General features: G+C 45.3%; 1 protein-coding gene across 3 annotated transcripts in view; it reads right to left on the bottom strand.

Moving 5' to 3' along the window:
- Positions 1–906: 906 nt before the first annotated feature.
- Positions 907–21,194, bottom strand: part of mthfs (5,10-methenyltetrahydrofolate synthetase (5-formyltetrahydrofolate cyclo-ligase)) — a 149,227-nt gene continuing 128,939 nt past the window's right edge. For all 3 annotated transcript variants that reach the window (XM_070858702.1, XM_070858703.1, XM_070858705.1), the window contains exon 3: positions 907–1,841. In XM_070858702.1, the coding sequence (XP_070714803.1) occupies positions 1,618–1,841 (224 nt within the window). In that variant the 3' untranslated portion in view covers positions 907–1,617. The remainder of the gene's footprint in view (positions 1,842–21,194) is intronic.

The following is a 21,194-nucleotide window of genomic DNA, read 5'->3' as shown; positions in this document are numbered from 1 at the left end:
TTATTTTTCTCACTGCTGTTTGTGGGATTTTGCTGTGTGCAAATTGGTTGCTGCATTTCACGACATTACAACAGTGACAACGCTTCAAAAGTACTTCACTGGCTTTGGAACATCCTGAGGTCATGAAAGGCTCTACAGAAATGCGTCTATTATAGTGACACTGTATTATGCAGGTATCAATTCAAGATGTGTGGAAGGTTCTATTATAATTCCCTTTGTAACTGAGGTGCCATCTATTCATCCACTTAAACTTCTATTCAGGCTTTAACCGGCACAACAATGAATCTAAAATAACATTTAAATTGGGCTCATGTTATCATCAATCTGAAGCACTGTGTGCTTATGAGCCATCTCACACTCAACCTCACACTGGTATAACATCTCAATGTCTCATCTACTGACAGCTCCATTAAACATGCAGTTTAAAGCACCCTTGTTATGAACTGCAGAGTTTATAAACAGAAATGCGACAAATTTGAAATAAAAACAGAAAGTGCTCAAAATGCGAAGCAGTTCTGCAAGACTTTGAAAGAGAAGGTCAGGCTAATGTGGGGTGGGATCCTTTATTTTCCCCTCTCCTGCCACGTATCTTTTACCAGACCTTGGTGACCTTCCGTCCTCATATCCAAGTGCCACGACAGCGTGGTGCGTTGTAAGCAGTTTCAGGATTCCAGCTTAGATTAGCACAGTTGGACACCACACACCCATCTCGGCACTGTACTCAGATCATTCTCCCACACAGAGAGCAAAACGGAGCAGGAAAATTGGCTTGTCGTGTAGATGGGGTTTTACACTAGTGCAGCAACTAGGGGCCCATGGGGGTGGAGGCTGGGACCAGACTGACGATGCCGAGTATGCCGAGAATGTGATTTCCCCAGAACCAAAAAATAATTGGACAAGTTCCTGTACTGTGATGGCTGCCCAGACAAGAAGCGGTCTTTTTATTGAGTCATGCAGTGAATTAAAGATGGATTACAGTATCTTCATTGCATAAAAATATAGAAATTGTTAATACAGGTGCAACGACCCAAATCCGGAACTCCGAAAACCAGAATTGTCCGAAAACCAGACATTTTGTGCACAGCTGATGGAGTCGTCCGGAATTATTGTCCGAAAACCGGACATTTTTGAGGCAAAACCCAAAATCAGGCACGGATTTAGTCGAGGATTCCAGATTTCAGACAACAAAATCAAGTCTGAAATCCGGAATCCTCGGCTGAATCCATGCCGGATTTTGGATTTTGCCAGATTTCGGAACTCAAAACCCGGCACGGATTCTGTCGAAGATTACGGATTTCAGACTTGATTTTCTTGGCTGAAATCTGGAAAAAAACCCTAAACCTGAACAGACTTGGTCCCAAGGATTACGGACGTTGTAGCTGTATCTATTTTTGCCTGTTTTCTAAAACAATCCAAGGTGAAATATCTGTTTCTCATTATTTTTGTCATTAATATTTGCAACAGCGGATAATCATCAGAAAAAAAATCAAATTCCTTTGTTAAAAATAAATTATTTTCCTCTTCAAAAGAGATTATTCCTTTCATTGTTCGTTGATGATTGCAGTCCTTTATTTCGAAGCAATGTCGGTGCTGCTCCTCTGTTTCGGATGAACCCAGCTACGGGACCTCGTATAACACCTCGTCGATTGGCTCATCGGTCTCGGTCACGGGGACCTGTTGGCAGATCTGCTCCTTGAAGGCCAAGGCGATGGTGTAGGGCTTGCCCTTTGGGTGTTGCAGGCAACGCTCTAGGTAAGTGTCGTAGTAACCTTTCCCTCTACCCAGCCTGTTACCGTGTTTGTCGAACCCCAGGCCGGGCATCAGGATCAGATCAAGGCCTCCTGTTTGAAAGAAAAATAACCTTTAGATTCATTACTGTGTAGAGGTAAAAAAAAAAACTACAAAACTGCAAATGCCAAGCTAGCAGTAAAGGATTATACCCAAATATATAGAATCACAGAAATTTACAGCACGGAAGGAGGCCATTTCGGCCCATTGTGTCCGCGCCAGCTGTCAAAGAGCTATCCAGCCTAATCCCACTTTCCAGCTCTTGGTCCGTAGCCCTGTAGGTTACGGCACTTCAGGTGCACATCCAAGTATTTTTTAAATGCAATGAGGGTTTCCGCCTCTACCACCCTTTCAGGCAGTGAGTTCCAGACCCCCACCTCCCTCTGGGTGAGGAAATTTCCCCTCAAATCCCCTCTAAACCTCCTACAAATTACTTTAAATCTATGCCCCTGGTTGTTGACCCCTCTGCGAAGGGAAATAGGTCTATCCTATCCACACTGTCTTGGCCCCTCATTATTTTATACACCTCAATAAGGTCTCCCCTCAGCCTCCTCTGTTCCAAAGAGAGTAACTCCAGCCTATCCAATCTTTCCTCATCGCTAAAATTCTCCAGTCCAGGCAACATCCTCGTAAATCTTCTCTGCACCCTCTCCAGTACAATCACGTACCTCAGCTTTCCCCTTCAAGTGCTGTTTGGGTTTGTGTTACGTCTGTGTAGCTTATTCTAAATACAAAATAATAGGAAGGGAGCTTCGAGATCACAATATAGAGTTTCAAGGAGGTGATAAATGGGAGTTAATAAGTTCGAACTGTAATCTAAAACCTAGAAATGCATATTTTAAAATTTGTATAAGATTCTCGTTGAGTTCCCATGGCATTGCTCATGGACAAAACTAAGACTAGAAATCTCTCTATTGCTGTAATGATCTCTCCTTCACTGACACTCACTAATCCCTTCTATCCTCCCTCTGTACGGCTTAAACACACTTTTTCTGACACTCAGTTCAGTGAGAAATGCATGGTGCAACATTCCTGTATGTATAAAAGGTCTCGTCTGATTTACTGTGAGCAATGGCACTGAAGATCTGCTGAAATATAAATATATATTTACTTATATCAAGAGTCTTGCATTTAGTGCAAACTTGCTCTTTGTCTCATTTTTTACCATCACACTTTTGCTGTCACAAAGCACGAGAAGCACCATGGGAGCTCGGTAGTATATAATAAGTTGCACAAAGTGCACATTTTGTCCCTCACACACTCAGCGCACTTTGTTACAGATGGAAAGCAAAGGATTGCTCATGGTTAGTTGCACAATCTGCTGTTTTAATAGAATGGTCGGGTTATACCACAAAGGGCTAGAAATTTGCCGACTTTGCGACCAGGTTTTAGGTGATATTTCACCATAATTGGCGAAAACCTGGTCGGCACCTTTTTACGTACCGCTGGGGAGAGGAGCGCCGCCACGCAAGACCTGAAATAGCGTTATCGCCCAAAATTTGTCTCTCTCTGCACCGGTATTCTGCGCTCAGAATACCGACAGGGAAAAACCTGTCGTTGCAGCCCTGCCAGCAGCGGTAAGTATGAAGACCTGCAAAAAGGTAGGTTAAGGTTTTCATTTTTAAATTATTTTTCAGCGATTCGATAGATAAGTGTCTTGTAAAAGTTGTGTGAATTTTTTTTTGTTTTTTCCAATTTTCTTTTTGGAGTTTTTCCCTCTTCCCAAGGCCTCTCTCGCAGCGGTATCGGCCTCGGACTAAAGTTGCCAAAATTCGCGGTTTGCGCCGTGAATCCTCATGCAACGCTGATTTTTACCGCTGCGCAAATTAAAGGCTGACTATCCGGCCTACCAGCGGTAGCGAAGCGAAAACAGTAATTTTGGCGAAAAAACACCGTTTTCGCGAAAACCGAATTTCTCGCCCAATGTATTATTCTGCTGCTAAGGGGGTGCTGTGGTCTCGGTAAGGGTACAGAGGCCCATTGTGAACTAAAGGAGCCTTAAGACAATCAGTTTCACTTTTTTTAGTGAAAGAAATGTGCAGATTCAAAAATGCTTATCGTGACAGCTTCCAGGTTACAAGCCTGAAATTGACGACATTTCCAGTCTGCAATACCATCTTCATCACTTAAAATATCCCCATTAAAATGGGTTGTCGCTTAGGAAATACAAGACTTTCTTTCTTTGGCTACTTGATGCCCCCAATACACACCCTGCCTTCTGTATATGCCCTGCGGGATCAAATTTAATTCAAATTGTCCTGAAAAGTACAAATAAAACTGAACTTGCGACGTGTTGGTGAATGAAATACAGCTTATTTTATCTGCCAATATCTAGGTCAGTTGTAGCTTAGAAACTAATACCGCAAAAAAGGAAGGTATGAAGAATAAAAGCTGAATACCCCGTGAATGTAAACACACTATACCATACCATTCATGCCCTCACTGGCTCAGTCAGCAACCCAGCAAGAATTCACTTGGAACTGAAATGTGTCTGGTGGCCCCAGAGACCAAAACAGAAATCATTTTCGGAGCCCCATAAACTGAGCTACCTCTGATGCACTCATGCACTGGGCCCCTGGATCATAGCACAGCTTTGCAGTCTGTTTCACCCAGGTACCTGGGTTGGAGTTACGTTAAAAAAAACTGCTGACGTTTGGTTCCAGTAATTTGAAACATCACCCAAACCCTTGTTGAGATTGCTGAGGACTAAAAGAAAGCTTGTTTACAAGCAAATTCTAGGCTGACACTTGAGTGCTGCATTGATGGAGACGCCAGCTTTTGGATGAGACGTTAAACCGAGGCCTCGTCTGCTCTCTCAGGTGGATGTAAAAGATCCCATGGCACTATTGCGAAGAAGGGCAGGGGAGTTCTCCCCAGTGTCCTGGCCAATATTTATCCCTCAATCAACATCACTGAAAACAGATTTTCTGATCATTATCACATTGCTGTGTGTGGGAGCTTGCTGAGGGCAAATTGGCTGCCGCGTTTCCCACATTACAACAGTGACTACACTCCGAAAGTACTTCATTGGCTGTAAAGATCTTTGCGACATCCTGAGGTCATGAAAGGCGCTATATAAATGCAGGTTGTTTCATTTTTCTTTCTTGTAGTCAACTCACTACGACACATGCTAAACGCAAATCTGGATCTGTTCACATAATGTAAAACAAAACACTTTGGGGTGAATTAGGCATTTGTGGCGTTTCCCTGCGGAGATGGTTTGCTAGTGCACATATGGACATGTGCCTCTCTGTGTCCCCCTCTGACCGCCATACACAACAATTCTGTCCTACATGTATCCTAATGCAATCGATCTGCAACAAAGAACTATTTCAACACATACACTCGAACATACACTCCTTCTCTTCTGTAACCGCAGACAAATAGCAGTCTCCAGTCGTCTTGGTTAACCCTTGCCACTGGACCAAGATCAAGCTCTGTGAAGCCCGTGTGGTGGCTGGTGTGCAACGGCCACCACACCTTAAAAAAAAAATCCACGCACAGGCATCTTCCACCTTTCAATATGCAGTTCAGGACCTGGAATATTAGGTCCTTCATTGAAACTCATTGAACTCATCCCTTTTTGGCGTGGAAGCAAGTCATTCTCAATTTGAGGAACTGCCCAAGAAGAAGAGACTTGAATGTCGGGGGTATGGTGACCATAATATGGTAGAATTCTTTATTAAGATGGAGAGTGACACCGTTAATTCAGAGACGAGGGTCCTGAACTCAAGGAAAGATCACTTCGATGGTATGAGACGTGAATTGGCTAGAATAGACTGGCGAATGATACTTAAAGGGTTGACGGTGGATAGGCAATGGCAAATATTTAAAGATCACATGGATGAACTTCAACAATTATATATCCCTGTCTGGAGTAAAAATAAAACGGGGAAGGTGGCTCAACCGTGCTAACAAGGGAAATTAAGGATAGTGTTAAAATCAAGGAAGAGGCATATAAATTGGCCAGAAAAAGCAGCAAACCTTAGAACTGGGAGAAATTTAGAATTCAGCAGAGGAGGACAAAGGATTTAATTAGGAGGGGGAAAATAGAGTATGAGAGGAAGCTTGCCGGGAACATAAAAAAATTACTGCAAAAGCTTCAATAGATATGTGAAGAGAAAAAGATTAGTAAAGACAAACGTAGGTCCCTTGCAGTCAGATTCAGGTGAATTTATAATGGGGAACAAAGAAATGGCAGACCTGTTGAACAAATACTTTGGTTCTGTTTTCACGAAGGAAGACACAAATAACCTTCCGGAAGTACTAGGGGGCCGAGGGTCTAGTGAGAAGGAGGAACTGAAGGAAATCCTTATTAGACGGGAAATTGTGTTCGGGAAATTGATGGGATTGAAGGCCAATAAATCCCCGGGGCCTGAGAGTCTGCATCCCAGAGTAGTTAAGGAAGTGGCCCTAGAAATAGAGGATGCATTGATGATCATTTTCCAACAGCCTATCGACTCTGGATCAGTTTCTATGGATTGGAGGGTAGCTAATGTAACACCACTTTTTAAAAAGGAGGGAGAGAAAATGGGTAATTATAGACCAGTTAGCCTGACATCAGTAGTGGGGAAAATGTTGGAATCAATTATTAAAGATGAAATAACAGTGCATTTGGAAAGCTGTGACAGGATCGGTCCAAGTCAACATGGATTTATGAAAGGGGAATCATGCTTGACAAATCTTCTGGAATTTTTTGAGGATGTAACTACGGCGAACCAATGGATGTGGTGTATTTGGACTTTCAAAAGGCTTTTGACAAGGTCCCACACGAGAGATTGGTGTGCAAAATTAAAGCACATGGTATTGGGGGTAATGTACTGACGTGGATAGAGAACTGGTTGGCAGAAAGGAAGCAGAGTCAGGATAAACGGGTCCTTCTCAGAATGGCAGGCAGTGACTAGTGGAGTGCCGCAGGGATCAGTGCTGGGACCTCAGCTCTTTACAATATACATTAATGATTTGGATGAAGGAATTGAGTGTAATATCTCCAAGATAACACTAAACTGGGTGGCGGTGTGAGTTGTGAGGAGGATGCTAAGAGGCTGCGGGGTGACTTGGACAGGTTAGGTGAGTGGGCAAATACATGGCAGATGCAGTATAATGTGGATAAATGTGAGGTTATCCACTTTGGGGGCAAAAACACAAAGGCAGAATATTACCTGAATGCCGGCAGATTAGGAAAAGGGGAGGTGCAACGAGACCTGGGTGTCATGGTACATCAGTCATTGGAAGTTGGCATGCAGGTACAGCAAGTGGTGAAGGCGGCAAATGGTATGTTGGCCTTCATAGCTAGGGGTTTTGAGTATAGGAGCAGGGAGGTCTGACTGCAGTTATACAGGGCCTTGGTGAGGCCTCACCTGGAATATTGTGTTCAGTTTTGGTCTCCTAATCTGAGGAAGGACGTTCTTGCTATTGAGTGAGTGCAGCAAAGATTCACCAGACTGATTCCCGAGATGGCTGGACTGACATATGAGGAGAGACTGGATTGACTGGGCCTTATTCACTGGAGTTTAGAAGGATGAGAGGGGATCTCATAGAAACATATAAAATTCTGACAGGACTGGACAGGTTAGATACAGGAAGAATGTTCCTGATGTTGGGGAAGTCCAGAACCAGGGGACACAGTCTAAGGATAAGGTGTAAGCCATTTAGGACTGAGATGAGGAGAAACTTCTTCACTCAGAGAGTTGTTAACCTGTGGAATTCCCAACCGCAGAGTGTTATTGATGCCAGTTCATAGGATATATTCAAGAGGGACTTAGATGTTGCCCTTATGGCTAAAGGGATCAAGGGGTATGGAGAGAAAGCAGGAAAGGGGTACTGAGGTGAATGATGAGCCATGATCTTATTGAATGGTGGTGCCGGGTCAAAGGGCCGAATGGCCTACTCCTGCACCTATTTTCTAAGTTTCTATCCCCAATTTTCACCATTCCACCATTGGCGGCCGTGCCTTCAGCTGCCTGGGCCCTAAGCTCTGGAACTACCTCCCTAAACATCTCCACCTGTCTCTCTTTGACCAAACTTCTTTTCACCTGTCCTGATATATCCTTATGTAGCTCGGTGTCACATTTTATTTGATAATCACTTCTGTGACGTGCCTTGGGAAAAGTTACTATGTTAAAGGCACTATATAAATGCAAGTTGTTGTTGTCCTGGGAGTGTTTGATTGGCCAGCACAGAACACAATTTACTCTGTATCTAACGCATTCTGTACTTGACGTGCCGGTGCCTGATGGACAGCTTTGCTCTGTATCTGACCCTAACCCAGCAGTGTATGATATTGATGGGTGGCCAAATCCTCTGCTGTCATCCCCCACCTTGCTGTTGATGAACTCCAGCACAGTACTGAAACAGTCAGGTCAATAGGCCAGTCTATCTTTCATCATTTGTTTATTAGCTGCTTACAACAACACGTTTGAGTGCGACTTAAAACTGTGCATAAAACTACCGACGTAGTTCCTGTGGTTTTGCTGCTACCATTATCTGCAAGGAGGCAAATGAAAGTGTGCAACCCATGGCCCCACACCCAGTGCTGCAGATTTGTGCAGTCTAAATGTACGCCCTTGGTGTGAGAAACAAAACGTTGAGGTCAACCTGTGAAACCGAAGGCCAACAGAGCCACTTGGGCTCGAAAACAGACATGAATGTATTTAGTTTAAAGCTAGGCCTCCTCAAATGCAGCACAGAGTCACGCTGCATGGCACGATCCCAGGATCCATCACAGTCTGTGCCGAGCACAGGTGCCAGAGGCATTTATGGTTGTCCTCGCGTTCATGAAGGGAGGAAATTTAGCCCCAGTTTCTGGTCCTGATTATTAGAAAGTAAAAACTTGCATTTATAACACAACCATAGGGCTTTACAGCCAAGGAAGTACTTTTGTTGTGTAGTCTCTGCTGGAAATGCGGCAGCCAATCTACGCACAGAACAATCCCTCAAACAGCAATGTGATAATGACCGGATCATCTGTTTTAGTGATGCTGGTTGAGGGATAAATATTGGCCAAGACACTGGGAAGAACTCCCCAGCTCTTTGAAATAGTGCTGTGGGATATTTTACATCCGTCTGAGACAGCAGACGGGGCCTCGGTTTAACCTCTTATCCTCCGACTGTGCAGCACTCCCTCAGCACTGCACTGGAGTGTCAGCCTGGATGTTGTACTCAAGTCTCTGGAATGAGACTTGAACCCACAACCTTCTGACTTAGAGGCGAGAGTGCTGCCCACTGAGCCACGGTTGACCCTGTCCATTGACTCTGCTGGTGTGCAGACATCAGATGAGGACTGGATTGAGCTCAGCCGTGATATCCCCATGGCTAAAATCCTGTCACTAGCAATTCTCTAGATTCTTGCCACTGGGAGGAGGAGATACCAGAGGGCAACTGATGCCTGTGGAACTATAACCCAGCAAGGAACCAGCATGGTCGGGGAAGCGAGCTAAATCATCTTTGGTACTTAAGTCCACCACAGGCTGATGGGTTGAAAACTCTCCTTTCTTTGGCAACATTACAAAATGTTAAACCAAGGTTCTGTCTGTTTGTACTGTGGGTTCAGGTAAGTATTAAAGATGCTATGGTACTATAGAATGAAGAGTTTGGAGTTCTCTTGGTATCCTGGCCAACAGGATTGAAAATGTACTTATATCTATTGGTTATTCATCTCATTCGATGTTTGTGAAATCTTGCTGTGTATAAAATGTCTGCCATATTTGCTTACACACCAGTAATTGCACCTGAATGCAAAAAAACATTTTGGGATGGTTGCGATTTGGTAAGGCACTAATAAATTCCAGCCTTTCTAGGAGACAAGAAGTGAGATTCTTTTTGGTTCTAGAAAGGATGAGGCCTCCTAATTCTCATCTGCATGCTGCTCCTCGGCGACATCATCCGAAAACACAGCACCAGTTTTCACATGTATTACTGATGTCACTCATCTCCACCTCATCACCACCTCTCTCCGCCTCTCGCTGTCTCTAAATTAAAAAAACATTTAAAGAAATATTCCAAAATTTTCAACGAATATACATTCTATTGAGAAATAAAAACTCCACGGGGAAAGTGGCTAACTAAAGAAGTTAAGGATAGTATTAGATTAAAAGAATAGACTTATAATGTTGTGAAAATCATCATCATCATCATAGGCAGTCCCTCGAAATCGAGGAAGACTTGCTTCCACTCTAAAAGTGAGTTCTCAGGTGACTGTACAGTCCAATGCGGGAATTACAGTCTCTGTCACTGGTGGGATGGAAAGTGGTTGAAGGAAAGGGTGGGTGGGACTGGTTTGCCTCACACTCCTTCCGCTGTGTGCACTTGTTTTCTACATGCTCTCGGCGACAAGACTCGAGGAACTCAAAGCCAACCCGGATGCTCTTCCTCCACTTAGGGTGGTCTTGGGCCAGGGATTCCTAGGTGCCGGTGGGGATGTTGCACTTTATCAAGGAGGCTTTGAGGGTGTCCTCTGCCCACCTGGGGCTCGCTTGCCGTGTAGGAGTTCCAAGTAGAGGGCTTGTTTTGGGAGTCTCATGTCGGGCATGTGGACGATGTGGCCCAGCCAACGGAGCAGGTCGAGTATGATCAGTGCTTCGATGTTGGGGATGTTGGCTTGAGCGAGAACACTGATGTTGGTGCGTTTATCCTCCCAATGGACTTGCAGAATCTTGCGGAGGCAGCATTGGTGGTACTTCTCCTGCGCTTTGAGGTGTCTACTGTATATGGTCCATATCTCTGAGCCATATAGGAGGGCGGGTATCACTACTGCCCTGTAGACCATAAGCTTGGTGCCAGATTTGAGATCCTGGTCTTCAAACACTCTCTTCCTCAGGCAACTGAAGGCTGCACTGGCACCTCATCGTCATCAAAATCCACGGCGCAGCCTTGGACAACGTGGAGCATTTTCCATACCTCGGGCTGCGAAGAATAGTAATAAGCCTGAGGATTGGGAGAGCTTTAGGAACCAGCAATGGACGTCCAAAAATTGATTAAAAAAAGGAGAATATAGAATATAAGAGCAAACTAGCAAGAAATATAAAAATCAGATTGTAAGAGCTTCTAGAAGTATGTTAAAAAAAAGAGTGGGAAAAGTAAGCCTTGGTCCCTTAGCGGTTGAGACAAGAGAAATTATAATGAAGAAAGAGGAAATGGCAGAGACTTTGCGATTGATGAACTTAAAGTAATTATGATCAGTAAAGAAAAATTACTTGAGAAATTAATGGGACTAAAAGCCGACAAATCCCTTAGAGCTGATGGCCTACATTCTCGGGTTCTAACAGAGGTGGCTGCAGAGATAGTGGACGCATTGATTGTGATTTTCCAAAATTCCCTAGATTCTAGAACGGTCCCAGTGGATTGGGAGGTAGCAAATGTAACCCCACTGTTCAATAAAGGAGGGAGAGAGAAAACAGGAAATTACAGGTCAGTTAGCCTAACATGTCATCAGAAAAATACTGGAACCCATTATTAAAAAAGTGGTAATAGGGCACTTAGAAAATCATAATATGATTAGGTGGAGTCAACATGGTTTTATGAAAGGGAAATAACGTTTAACAAATGTTTTGAGATTTTTGTGTATTTAACTAGCAGGGTAGATAAAGGGGAACCAGTGCATGTAGTATATTTGGATTTCTAAAAGGCGTTCAATAAAGTGCCACATGAAAGGTGCTACATAAGATAAGGGCTCATGGGGTTGGGGATAATATATTAGCATGAATAGTGGATTGGTTAACGGACAGAAGACAGAGAATAGGGATAAACGGGTCAATTCCAGGTTGGCAGGCTGTAACTAGTAGAGTGTCGCAGGGATCAGTGCTGGGGCCTCAGCTATTTACAATCTATATCAATGACCTAGATGAAGGGACCGAGTGTAATGTATCCAAGTTTACTGATGATACAAAGCTAGGTGGGAAAGTAAATGCGAGGATACAAATAGCCTGCAAAGGGATACAAACAGGTTAAGTGAGTGGGCAATAAGGTGGCAGATGGAGTATAATGTGGGGAAATGTGAGGTTATTAACTTTGGTAAGAAGAATAGAAAAACAGAATAATTTTTAAATGGTGAGAAGCTATTAACTGTTGGTGTTCAGAGAGATTTAGGTGTCCTTGTACAGGAAACCCAGAGAGTTAGCATGCAGATACAGCAAGCAATTAGGAAAGCAAATAGCATGTTGGACTTTATTGCAAGGGGGTTGGAGTACAAGAGTAATGACGTCTTACTATAATTGTACAGGGCTTTGGTGAGACCACACCTGAAGTGCTGTGTACAATTTTGGTCTCCTTATCTGAGGAAGGATATACTTGCCTTAGAGATGGTGCAACAAAGGTTCACCAGATTGATTCCTGGAATGAGAGGGGTTGTCCTATGAGGAGAGATTGACTAGAATGGGCCTAAACTCTGGAGTGTAGAAGAATGAGAGATGATCTCATTGAAGCATACAAGATTTTGCGGGGGATTGAAAAAGTAGATGCTGAGAGGTTGTTTTCACTGGCTGGAGAGTCTAGAACTAGGGGCGTAGTCTTAGGATAAAGGGTGGGCCATATAAGGCTAAGATGAGGAGAAAGTTCTTCACTCAGAGGGTTGTGGATCTGTGGAATTCTCTACCCCAAAGCCTGTGGATGCTGAATTGTTGAGTACATTCAAGGCTGAGAATGATAGACCTTTGGAATCATTCACCGGAATTCTGTGGGGGGTCAGTGGGCGCGATCAGTGGCGGGTCGGATGGGAGAGTTTTTTTCCCCCCAGCGGGCCGGGAACCCGCTGTGAACCCCCTGCCACGCGCCGTTCCCAATGTCGCGTCTGTCAGCGCTGAACAGACCCAACACGCAGCGGCGGGGGACCCAATTAAGCTCATTATAACCTTGTTTACACATCACTAAGAATATATTTTAGCGTACCTTTTAACTTTACGTGCTCATCTGCAGGGTTCTTGCTGCTCGGGCATCATGTCTGTTAAGCTGAGGGTGGAGGTGAATGGCCATTGAATCAGCTGATTACTTGACAGTTTGAAATGTGCTATAAAAGCTCCCACTTCACAGCTCTTCAATTTCCAAGCTCAGAAACTGTTACTGCATTATGCAGGGTGCAAGTGTTTGGAGCAAACTCTCTATACAGTGTCACCTCATTGGAACAACTGCTCTCACCATTGACAGATTGCTTCTGTCATCTCAACTTCACCTACCATCTATTCCATCAGCATGGGTGCCCTTTATACTCTCTCACCTTGGGCCTCAGAATCCCACCACGATCAGCCCCAACACCAGCAGTACCAGGCACACCAGCAACACTAACTACAACACCAAACTTCTCCGCAATTAACTGATGCTGCACAGGACATAGGGCATCAGCACCAGAGCATATTGCTGCCCGGGAGGCCAGGGATGGCCTCACCATGGCCACATTTACTTCACTTGACACTGTACACCCTGACTGCCACATGATGCACCAGGTTGACACCACCCCACACCGACACCATAAAGCATCCCTACAATGCCCAAGCCATTCCTTTCACACTCATCACCATTGCGGAGGTACCATTATGTCTCACCAGTCACGGTAACTCACTAAACCACTTCCAAATGTGCACACAAATCTGTCCGAGAACACAAAACGTTGAAAATAAAGATTTTAATGTTTGACTCCACATTAACAGAAACTTTACATGAACATTGCATAAAATACCCAAATAGTATTTTTCCAAGATTCACAGCCCTTTGAGTGAAGAAATTTCTCCTCATCTCAGTCCTAAATGGCTGACCGCTTATTCTGAGTCTTTGACCCCGTGTTGTAGATCTCAAGCCAGGGGAAACATTCTCTCAGCATTAACCCTGCCAAGCCTCTTAAGAATTTTATATGTTTCAATTAGATCACCTCTCATTCTTCAAAACTCTAACGAATATAGGCCTAGCAAAGCCTCCTTGAAAAATTGCAACACCGACTCTAAGGAATCCTTGGCCCAAGACCGCTCAAAGTGGAGGAGGAGCATCCGAGAAGACACCGATCAGCTCGAGTCTCTTCACCGGGAGCATGCAGAAGCCAAGCGCAGACAGCGGAAGGAGCGCACGGCAACCCAAGCACCCCACCCACCCGTCCCTCCAACCACCGTCTGCCCCACCTGTGACAGAGACTGTAGGTCCCGCATTGGTCTCATCAGTCACCTGAGAACTCAGCTTAGTGTGGAAGCAAGTCATCCTCGACTCCGGGGGATTGCCCAAGAAGAGTCTACTCAATCTCTCCTCACAGGACAATCCCCTCATCCCAGGAAGCAGTCTAGTGAACCACTGCTGCACTCCCTCTATGGCAAGTATGTCTTTCCTTAGGTAGGGAGATCAAAACTGTACACAGTACTCCGGGTGTGGCCTCACCAATGCCCTGTATAATTGTAGTAAGACTTCTTTGCTCTTATACTCTAATCCCTTTGTAACAAAAGCTAACATATCATTTGCTTTCCTAATTGCTTGCTGTACCTGCATGTTACTTTTCTGTAACTCATGTACAAGGGCACCCAGGTCCCTCTGAATGTAAACATTTCCCAGTCTCTCGCCATTCAACAAATATTCTGCTTTTTTGTTTTTCTTACCAGAGTGGATAACTTCACAGTTCCCCACTTTGTATTCCATTTGCCATGTTCTTGCCATGTCAACCTGTCTATATCTCTCTGCAGTCTCTTTGTGTCCTCCTCGCAGCTTACCTTTCCCACCTAACTTTGTATCATCGGCAAACTTGGATACGTTACACTCAGTCCCTTCATCTAAGTAATTAATATAGATTGTAAATAGCCGAGGCCCAAGCAATGATCCGTGCAGTATGCCACAAGTTACAGCCTGCCAAACTGAAAAAGTCCTGTCAATTCCGACTCTCTGTTTTCTGTTCATTAACCAATCCTCAATCCATGCTAATATATTACCCCAAATACCATGAGTACTCATTTTGTGTAATAACCTCTTGTGTGGCACCTTATCGAATGCTTTTTGAAAATCCAAATACACGACATCCACTGGTTCCCCCTTATCCATCCTACTAGTGACATTTTCAAAAACTACAACAGATTTGTGAAACATGATTTCACTTTCATAAAACCATGTTGACTCTACCTAATTATAATTGAATGGCGGAGCAAGCTCGAGGGGCAGCATGGCCTACTCCTGCTCCTATTTCTTATGTTCTTATGGCAGACTGCTTGTGCGGTAAGCAGAAATTTCCACCAACTAAATATTGGGAAGACTGAAGCCATTGGGGGAATTTTTACCTGAAAAAATGAGTGGATTTGGAGCGTGGGATTAGTAAAATTGTTAAAAATCAGAATCACAACATCAGCCCATCTCCAAACTGCCACCCGGTTTTAACGGAGGCGCGGGGGAACCAACCCGCTCACAGGAGGTGGAACGGCAATTTAAATATTACAATGAGGCTGAAGGTCTCTTTAACTTATATCTTGTTTTTAACTGTAAACCTCGTAAACCCACCAGTTACAGCAAGGCGAGGACCGCTGAATCCAGGAGGTAAGTGTCTTTACGCCTACCTCCCAGATCCAGGGTCCCTGCCTAGCCCACCCCCATGATCAGAACCCCCCCACGAGGCCTCCGATTGCCTTCCCAGAATCCCCCCCTACGCTCCCCGATGATCCTCAAGCTGGCCCCATTCCTCTCTCGCCACCCGGCCCCTCACCGATGAGCACGCGGCCGGCCCCGATCTTCTCTTCTCTTCCTTCCCTCTCACCCGATCGCTCGACAGCCCCGATCTTTCTTCCCCCCCCCCCCACCCACCTGATCCCACCCTCCTCTGCGTGGCCTCGTGTCTCAGGCCTACCAGCCCCATCTGGCTGTCTGTGCTTGGAAAACATGGGCTTCAGGTGTAAATTAGGCCCTGCCGTTGAAGTTGACCAGGCCCATGCGGGAAACGCATTCGCTTGGGTTCCAGCCAGCATTGGAGCACCCGCCCCCCCCTCCACCCAGCCCTAACCCGCCTTCCCCATTCAAATCCAACACATTGTCTTTGATTCCCGCCACAAACTTCCCTAGCCACCGACTCCATCCCTCCTCCTGGAAACTGTCTGAAGCTGAAGCAGACTGATCGCAAACTTGGTATCATATTTGACCCCGAAATGAGCTTCTAACCACATGTCCATGCCATTTCCATCTCGGTAACATCGCCTGACTCCACCCCGGCCTCAGCTGATCTGTTGCTGAAACCCTGCCTTTGTTACCTCGAGACTTGACTATTCCAACGCACTCCTGGCCGGCTTCCTAACTTCTACCGTCCGTGAACTTGAGGTCATCCAAAACTCTACTGCCCGTACCCTAACTCGCACCAAGTCCCGTTCACTCAGCACCCCTGTGCTCGCTGACCTACACTGGCTCCTCGATTTTAAAATTCTCATTATTTTCAAATCCCTCCAAGGCCTCGCCCCTCCCTATCTCTGTTATCTCCTCCAACCCCACAACCCTCCGAGATATCTGCACTCCGCTAATTCTGGCCTCTTGAGTATCCCCGATTTTAATCAGCTGCCAAGGCCCCAAGCTCTGGAATTCCCTCCCTGAACCTCTCCGCCTCTCTTTCCTCTTTAAAATGCTCTTTAAAATCTTTGAGCAAGCTTTTGGTCATCTGCCCTAATATCTCATGTGGCTCGATGTCAAATTCTGTTTGATTACGTTCCTGTGAAGCACCTTGAGAGGTTTCACCATGTTAATGGCACTATATAAATACAAGTTGTTGTTGTAGAGTGTGAAAGGTAGAGAGAATGTGAAGTGTACCTGGAGTGATTGGGGCACAAGTAATGACATTTTTATTTATTTTATTGTATTTTGAATGCTAGTTTAATTTACTTCATTTTTACATCTGTTTATTGGTGTCTTTTTTTTAAAAACGAAAACCTTTAATCAAATTAAAATTTGGTTGCCGGAGGTGATGATGCACTCCAGTCCCTCTGGCGCCCACCTCTCGCAGAAGGCCGCGAGCGTACTGATGGACACCGCGTGCTCCATCTCCAGGGACACCCTGACTCGGATGTAACCGCGGAAGAGAGGCAGGCAGTCGGGTTGAACGACCGCCCGCTGCCTGGACCGGCTGATGGCCTCCTTTATTTGTGTCTTACCTGTGGGCTAGTTCGAGTTGCTAATTGGTTAATGAATCGACTGCACAGGTGGTGTGATCAGCTGTTTTTCCCTGTGGCAGTCGGGACACATTGTGAATGAAGACAGTATAAATTTGAGCTTACTGGTGAACGATTAGTCAGTGAGAAAGAACCCTGTGGTGTGCAAACTATCATGAGAGTGAGGAGTTCAGCCTTGAAATGCTGTTGGAAGATGGGTGGCGATATTAATCAAAGATTTCATCACATCGTAGAACATAGGCCTGTGTTTAGCTTCGGGGAGCAGAGGTGGCACTACAGAACTAGGTAATATAGGGGATGGTACAAAAGCTAAATCTACTTGGTTAGAATTAAGGATTAAGAAGAGAACTACTGCTCTGTTGGGTGTATATTAGACACCCAAACAGTGGACAGGAGATGCAGGAAGAGGTATGTAGATCAATCAGAAAGGTGCAGGAACAACAGAGCCAGAAACATTGGATAATTAAGGACAGTCAGTAGTATTTGGACAAGGCACGTCATGCCTGAGAAATTGAATGGAGTTCAATGAACAGTATTGATAAAGTAAATGCAGTGGATGCTGTGAGAATGCATTTTGAGACAGCATCTGATAAGGTGCCACAAAGGAAGCTTATTGATAAAATTAAGGCACATAGCGGCAGATTTTCTGGTCCTTTTGCACTCCGTTTTTCGACCCATCATCATCATAGGCAGTCTCTCGGAATCGAGGAAGACTTGCTTCCACTCTAAAAATGAGTCCTTAGGTGGTTGACCAGTCCAATACGAGAACCACAGTTTCTGTCACAGGTGGGACAGATAGTCATTGGGGGAAAGGGTGGGACTGGTTTGTCGCACGCTCCTTCCGCTGCCTGCGCTTGGTTTCTGCATGCTCTCGGCGACGAGACTCGAGGTGCTCAGCGCCCTCCCGGATGCACCTCCTCCACTTAGGGCAGTCTTTGGCCAGGGACTCCCAGGTGTCGGTGGGGATGTAGCACGGTATCAGGGAGGCTTTGAGGGTGTCCTTGTAGCGTTTCCTCTGCCCATCTTTGGCTAGGGGCAACAATGGTGGCGGTGAGGTCTTCTGAGCGGGCGGTCAGCCTCCAGCACCCCGCCGGAGTTTTTGTCACCGGTTTTGTGGCGGCTCGGAGCAGCACCACTCAGAAGAGCTGCAACGCATCTGGTTGCGACACCGGCACGCTTTTTGACTCCCGCCCGACCCGCAACGCGCCCTGCAGTGATTGCCCGGGAAATCGGGCGGTGCAACTATACCGACTGCAGAGAGGTAAGTAATGCAGTGCTAAGGTAAGTGCGATCGTTTTGTCTTTTAATTTTTTTTGCGATTTATGTTGTGGTGGCGCGGGCTATGTATTGGGAATCTGTGGGTTTTTTCCAAGTTTTGTTTCTCCCCAGGTGCCTCTCGGACGCTCCCGGCCCGGCTCTTTAGCTCGGGATTTTCCCATGCTAACGCCAAAGAGAGGTGTACAATGCCTCCCTTAGTGCTGTGCCCCCTGACTCAGGGCCCAGCTGCCCAATTTTGATGACCGAGGCGCAAACTGTCCCCGGGCGCTAACTTTACCGTCCCGCCGCCATTACCGCCCCAAAAACATCAAAGCCAAAATCCAGACCATGGTATTAATGTAGAAGTATGAATAAAACGTGAGTTAAAGAACAGAAAACAGTGTTGTTTGTGGTTAAGGGATGTTTTTTGGACTGGATTTTCCCCAGGTGTCCTTGTTGGGATCATTACTCTTCTCAATATAACTGATCTGGGCTTGGGTGCAGAGAAGACAATATCAAAATGTGCAGATGCCACAAAATGAGAGAGTATGGTTAGCTATGGAGAGGTATTCTGGAGGACAAGGGTTAGATGTTGTAAATAGATACAAGATGAAATCTAAAGTAAAGAGGCAGAGATTTGCAGATTCAGATACATAATTCTTTAAAAATAGGAGATAAAGCTGTAGGAAAGAAGAGCAGATGGGTACACATATTTTATAAATGGGGTATACAGCAGGGATTCTCAACCGGGGTCCGTGAGAAGGTTTCAAGGTGTTCGCCAAATATAACCAAGAGAGACTCTTGTTTCATCCGTCATCTCAATCCGCCGCCTTCCTGACCAATAATCTTTGCCTAACTCGCACCACTCGGCAAGCTGTGGCCAATCAGGTTGTTCGGTTCATTTCGCGGTTTGGACGGACATAGAAACATAGAAAATAGGTGCAGGAGTAGGCCATTCGGCCCTTCGAGTCGACACCGCCATTCGATAAGATCATGGCTAATCATTCCTTCAGTACCCCTTTCCTGCTTTCTCTCCATACCCCTTGATCCCTTTAGCCGTAAGGGCCATATCTAACTCCCTCTTAAATATATCCAATGAACTGGCATCAACAACTCTCTGCGGTAGGGAATTCCACAGATTAACAACTCTCTGAGTAAAGAAGTTTCTCCTCATCTCAGTCCTAAATGGCCTACTCCTTATCCTAAGACGATGTCCCCTGGTTCTGGACTTCCCCAACATCGGGAACATTCTTCCCGCATCTAACCTGTCCTGTCCCGTCAGAATCTTATACGTTTCTATGAGATCGCCTCTCATCCTTCTAAACTCCAGTGAATAAAGGCTCAGTTGATCCAGTCTCTCCTCATATGACAGTCCAGCCATCCCTGGAATCAGTCTGGTGAACCTTCGCTGCACTCCCTCAATAGCAAGAACGTCCTTCCTCAGATTAGGAGACCAAAACTGAACACAATATTCCAGGTGAGACCTCATTAAGGCCCTGTACAACTGCAGTAAGACCTCCTTGCTCCTATACTCAAATCCTCCAGCTATGAAGGCCAACATACCATTTGCCTTCTTTACCGCCTGCTGTACCTGCATGCCCACTTTCAGTGACTGATGAACCATGACACCCAGGTCTCGTTGCACCTCCCCCTTTCCTAATCTGCCGCCATTCAGATAATATTCTGCCTTCGTGTTTTTGCCCCCAAAATGGATAACCTCACATTTATCCACATTATACTGCAACTGCCATGCATTTGTCCACTCACCTAACCTATCCAAGTCACTCTGCAGCCTCTTAGCATCCCCCTCACAGCTCACACCGCCACCCAGTTTAGTGTCATCCGCAAACTTGGAAATATTACACTCAATTCCTTCATCCAAATCATTAATGTATATTGTAAAGAGCTGAGGTCCCAGCACTGAGCCCTGCGGCACTCCACTAGTCACTGCCTGCCATTCTGAAAAGGACCCGTTTATCCCAACTCTCTGTTTCCTGACTGCCAACCAGTTCTCTATCCACGTCAGTACATTACCCCCAATACCATGCGCTTTGATTTTGCACACCAATCTCTTGTGCGGGACCTTGTCAAAAGCCTCCTGAAAGTCCAAATACACCACATCCACTGGTTCTCCCTTGTCCACTCTGCTAGTTACATCCTCAAAAAATTCCAGAAGATTCGTCAAGCATGATTTCCCTTTCATAAATCCATGCTGACTTGGTCCAATCCTGTCACTGCTTTCCAAATGTGCTGTTATTTCATCCTTAATGATTGATTCCAACATTTTCCCCACTACTGATGTCAGGCTAACCGGTCTATAATTACCCATTTTCTCTCTCCTCCTTTTTTAAAAAGTGGTGTTACATTAGCTACCCTCCAGTCCATAGAAACTGATCCAGAGTCGATAGGATGATGGAAAATGACCACCAATGCATCTACTATTTCTCGGGCCACTTCCTTAAATACTCTGGGATGCAGACTATCAGGCCCTGAGGATTTATCGGCCGAAGTAGTGGTTCAATTGTGGTTCAATTGGTCTGCCATTTCTTTGTTCCCCATTATAAATTCACCTGAATCCGACAGCAAGGGACCTACGTTTGTCTTCACTAATCTTTTTCTCTTGACATATTTGTAAATGCTTTTGCAGTCAGTTTTTATGTTCCCTGCTAGCTTCCTCTCGTACTCTATTTTCCCCCTCTTAATTAAACCCTTAGTCCTCCTCTGTTGAATTCTAAATTTCTCCCAGTCCTCAGGTTTGTTGCTTTTTTTAGCCAATTTATATGCCTTTTCCTTGGCTTTAACACTATCCTTAATTTCCCTTGTTAGCCACGGTTGAGCCACCTTTCCCGTTTTATTTTTACTCCAGACAGGGATGTACAATTGTTGAAGTTCATCCATGTGATCTTTAAATGTTTGCCATTGATGTGATGTGAAGCCAATCAGCACAGCGATTACAGGTGGGGTGGGGTGGGGAGAGGTCATGCTCTAGACACGGTGGGGCAGGGCGATCCGGTGCAGAGAGACACATCAGGCCTGGGCTGACAAGGAGTA

The sequence above is a fragment of the Pristiophorus japonicus genome, chromosome 17 (genome assembly GCF_044704955.1).
Source record: "Pristiophorus japonicus isolate sPriJap1 chromosome 17, sPriJap1.hap1, whole genome shotgun sequence".
Classification (NCBI taxonomy): domain Eukaryota; kingdom Metazoa; phylum Chordata; class Chondrichthyes; family Pristiophoridae; genus Pristiophorus; species Pristiophorus japonicus.
The sequence above is the reverse complement of the archived record's forward strand: the minus strand, read 5'-3'. Positions and strand labels throughout refer to the sequence as shown.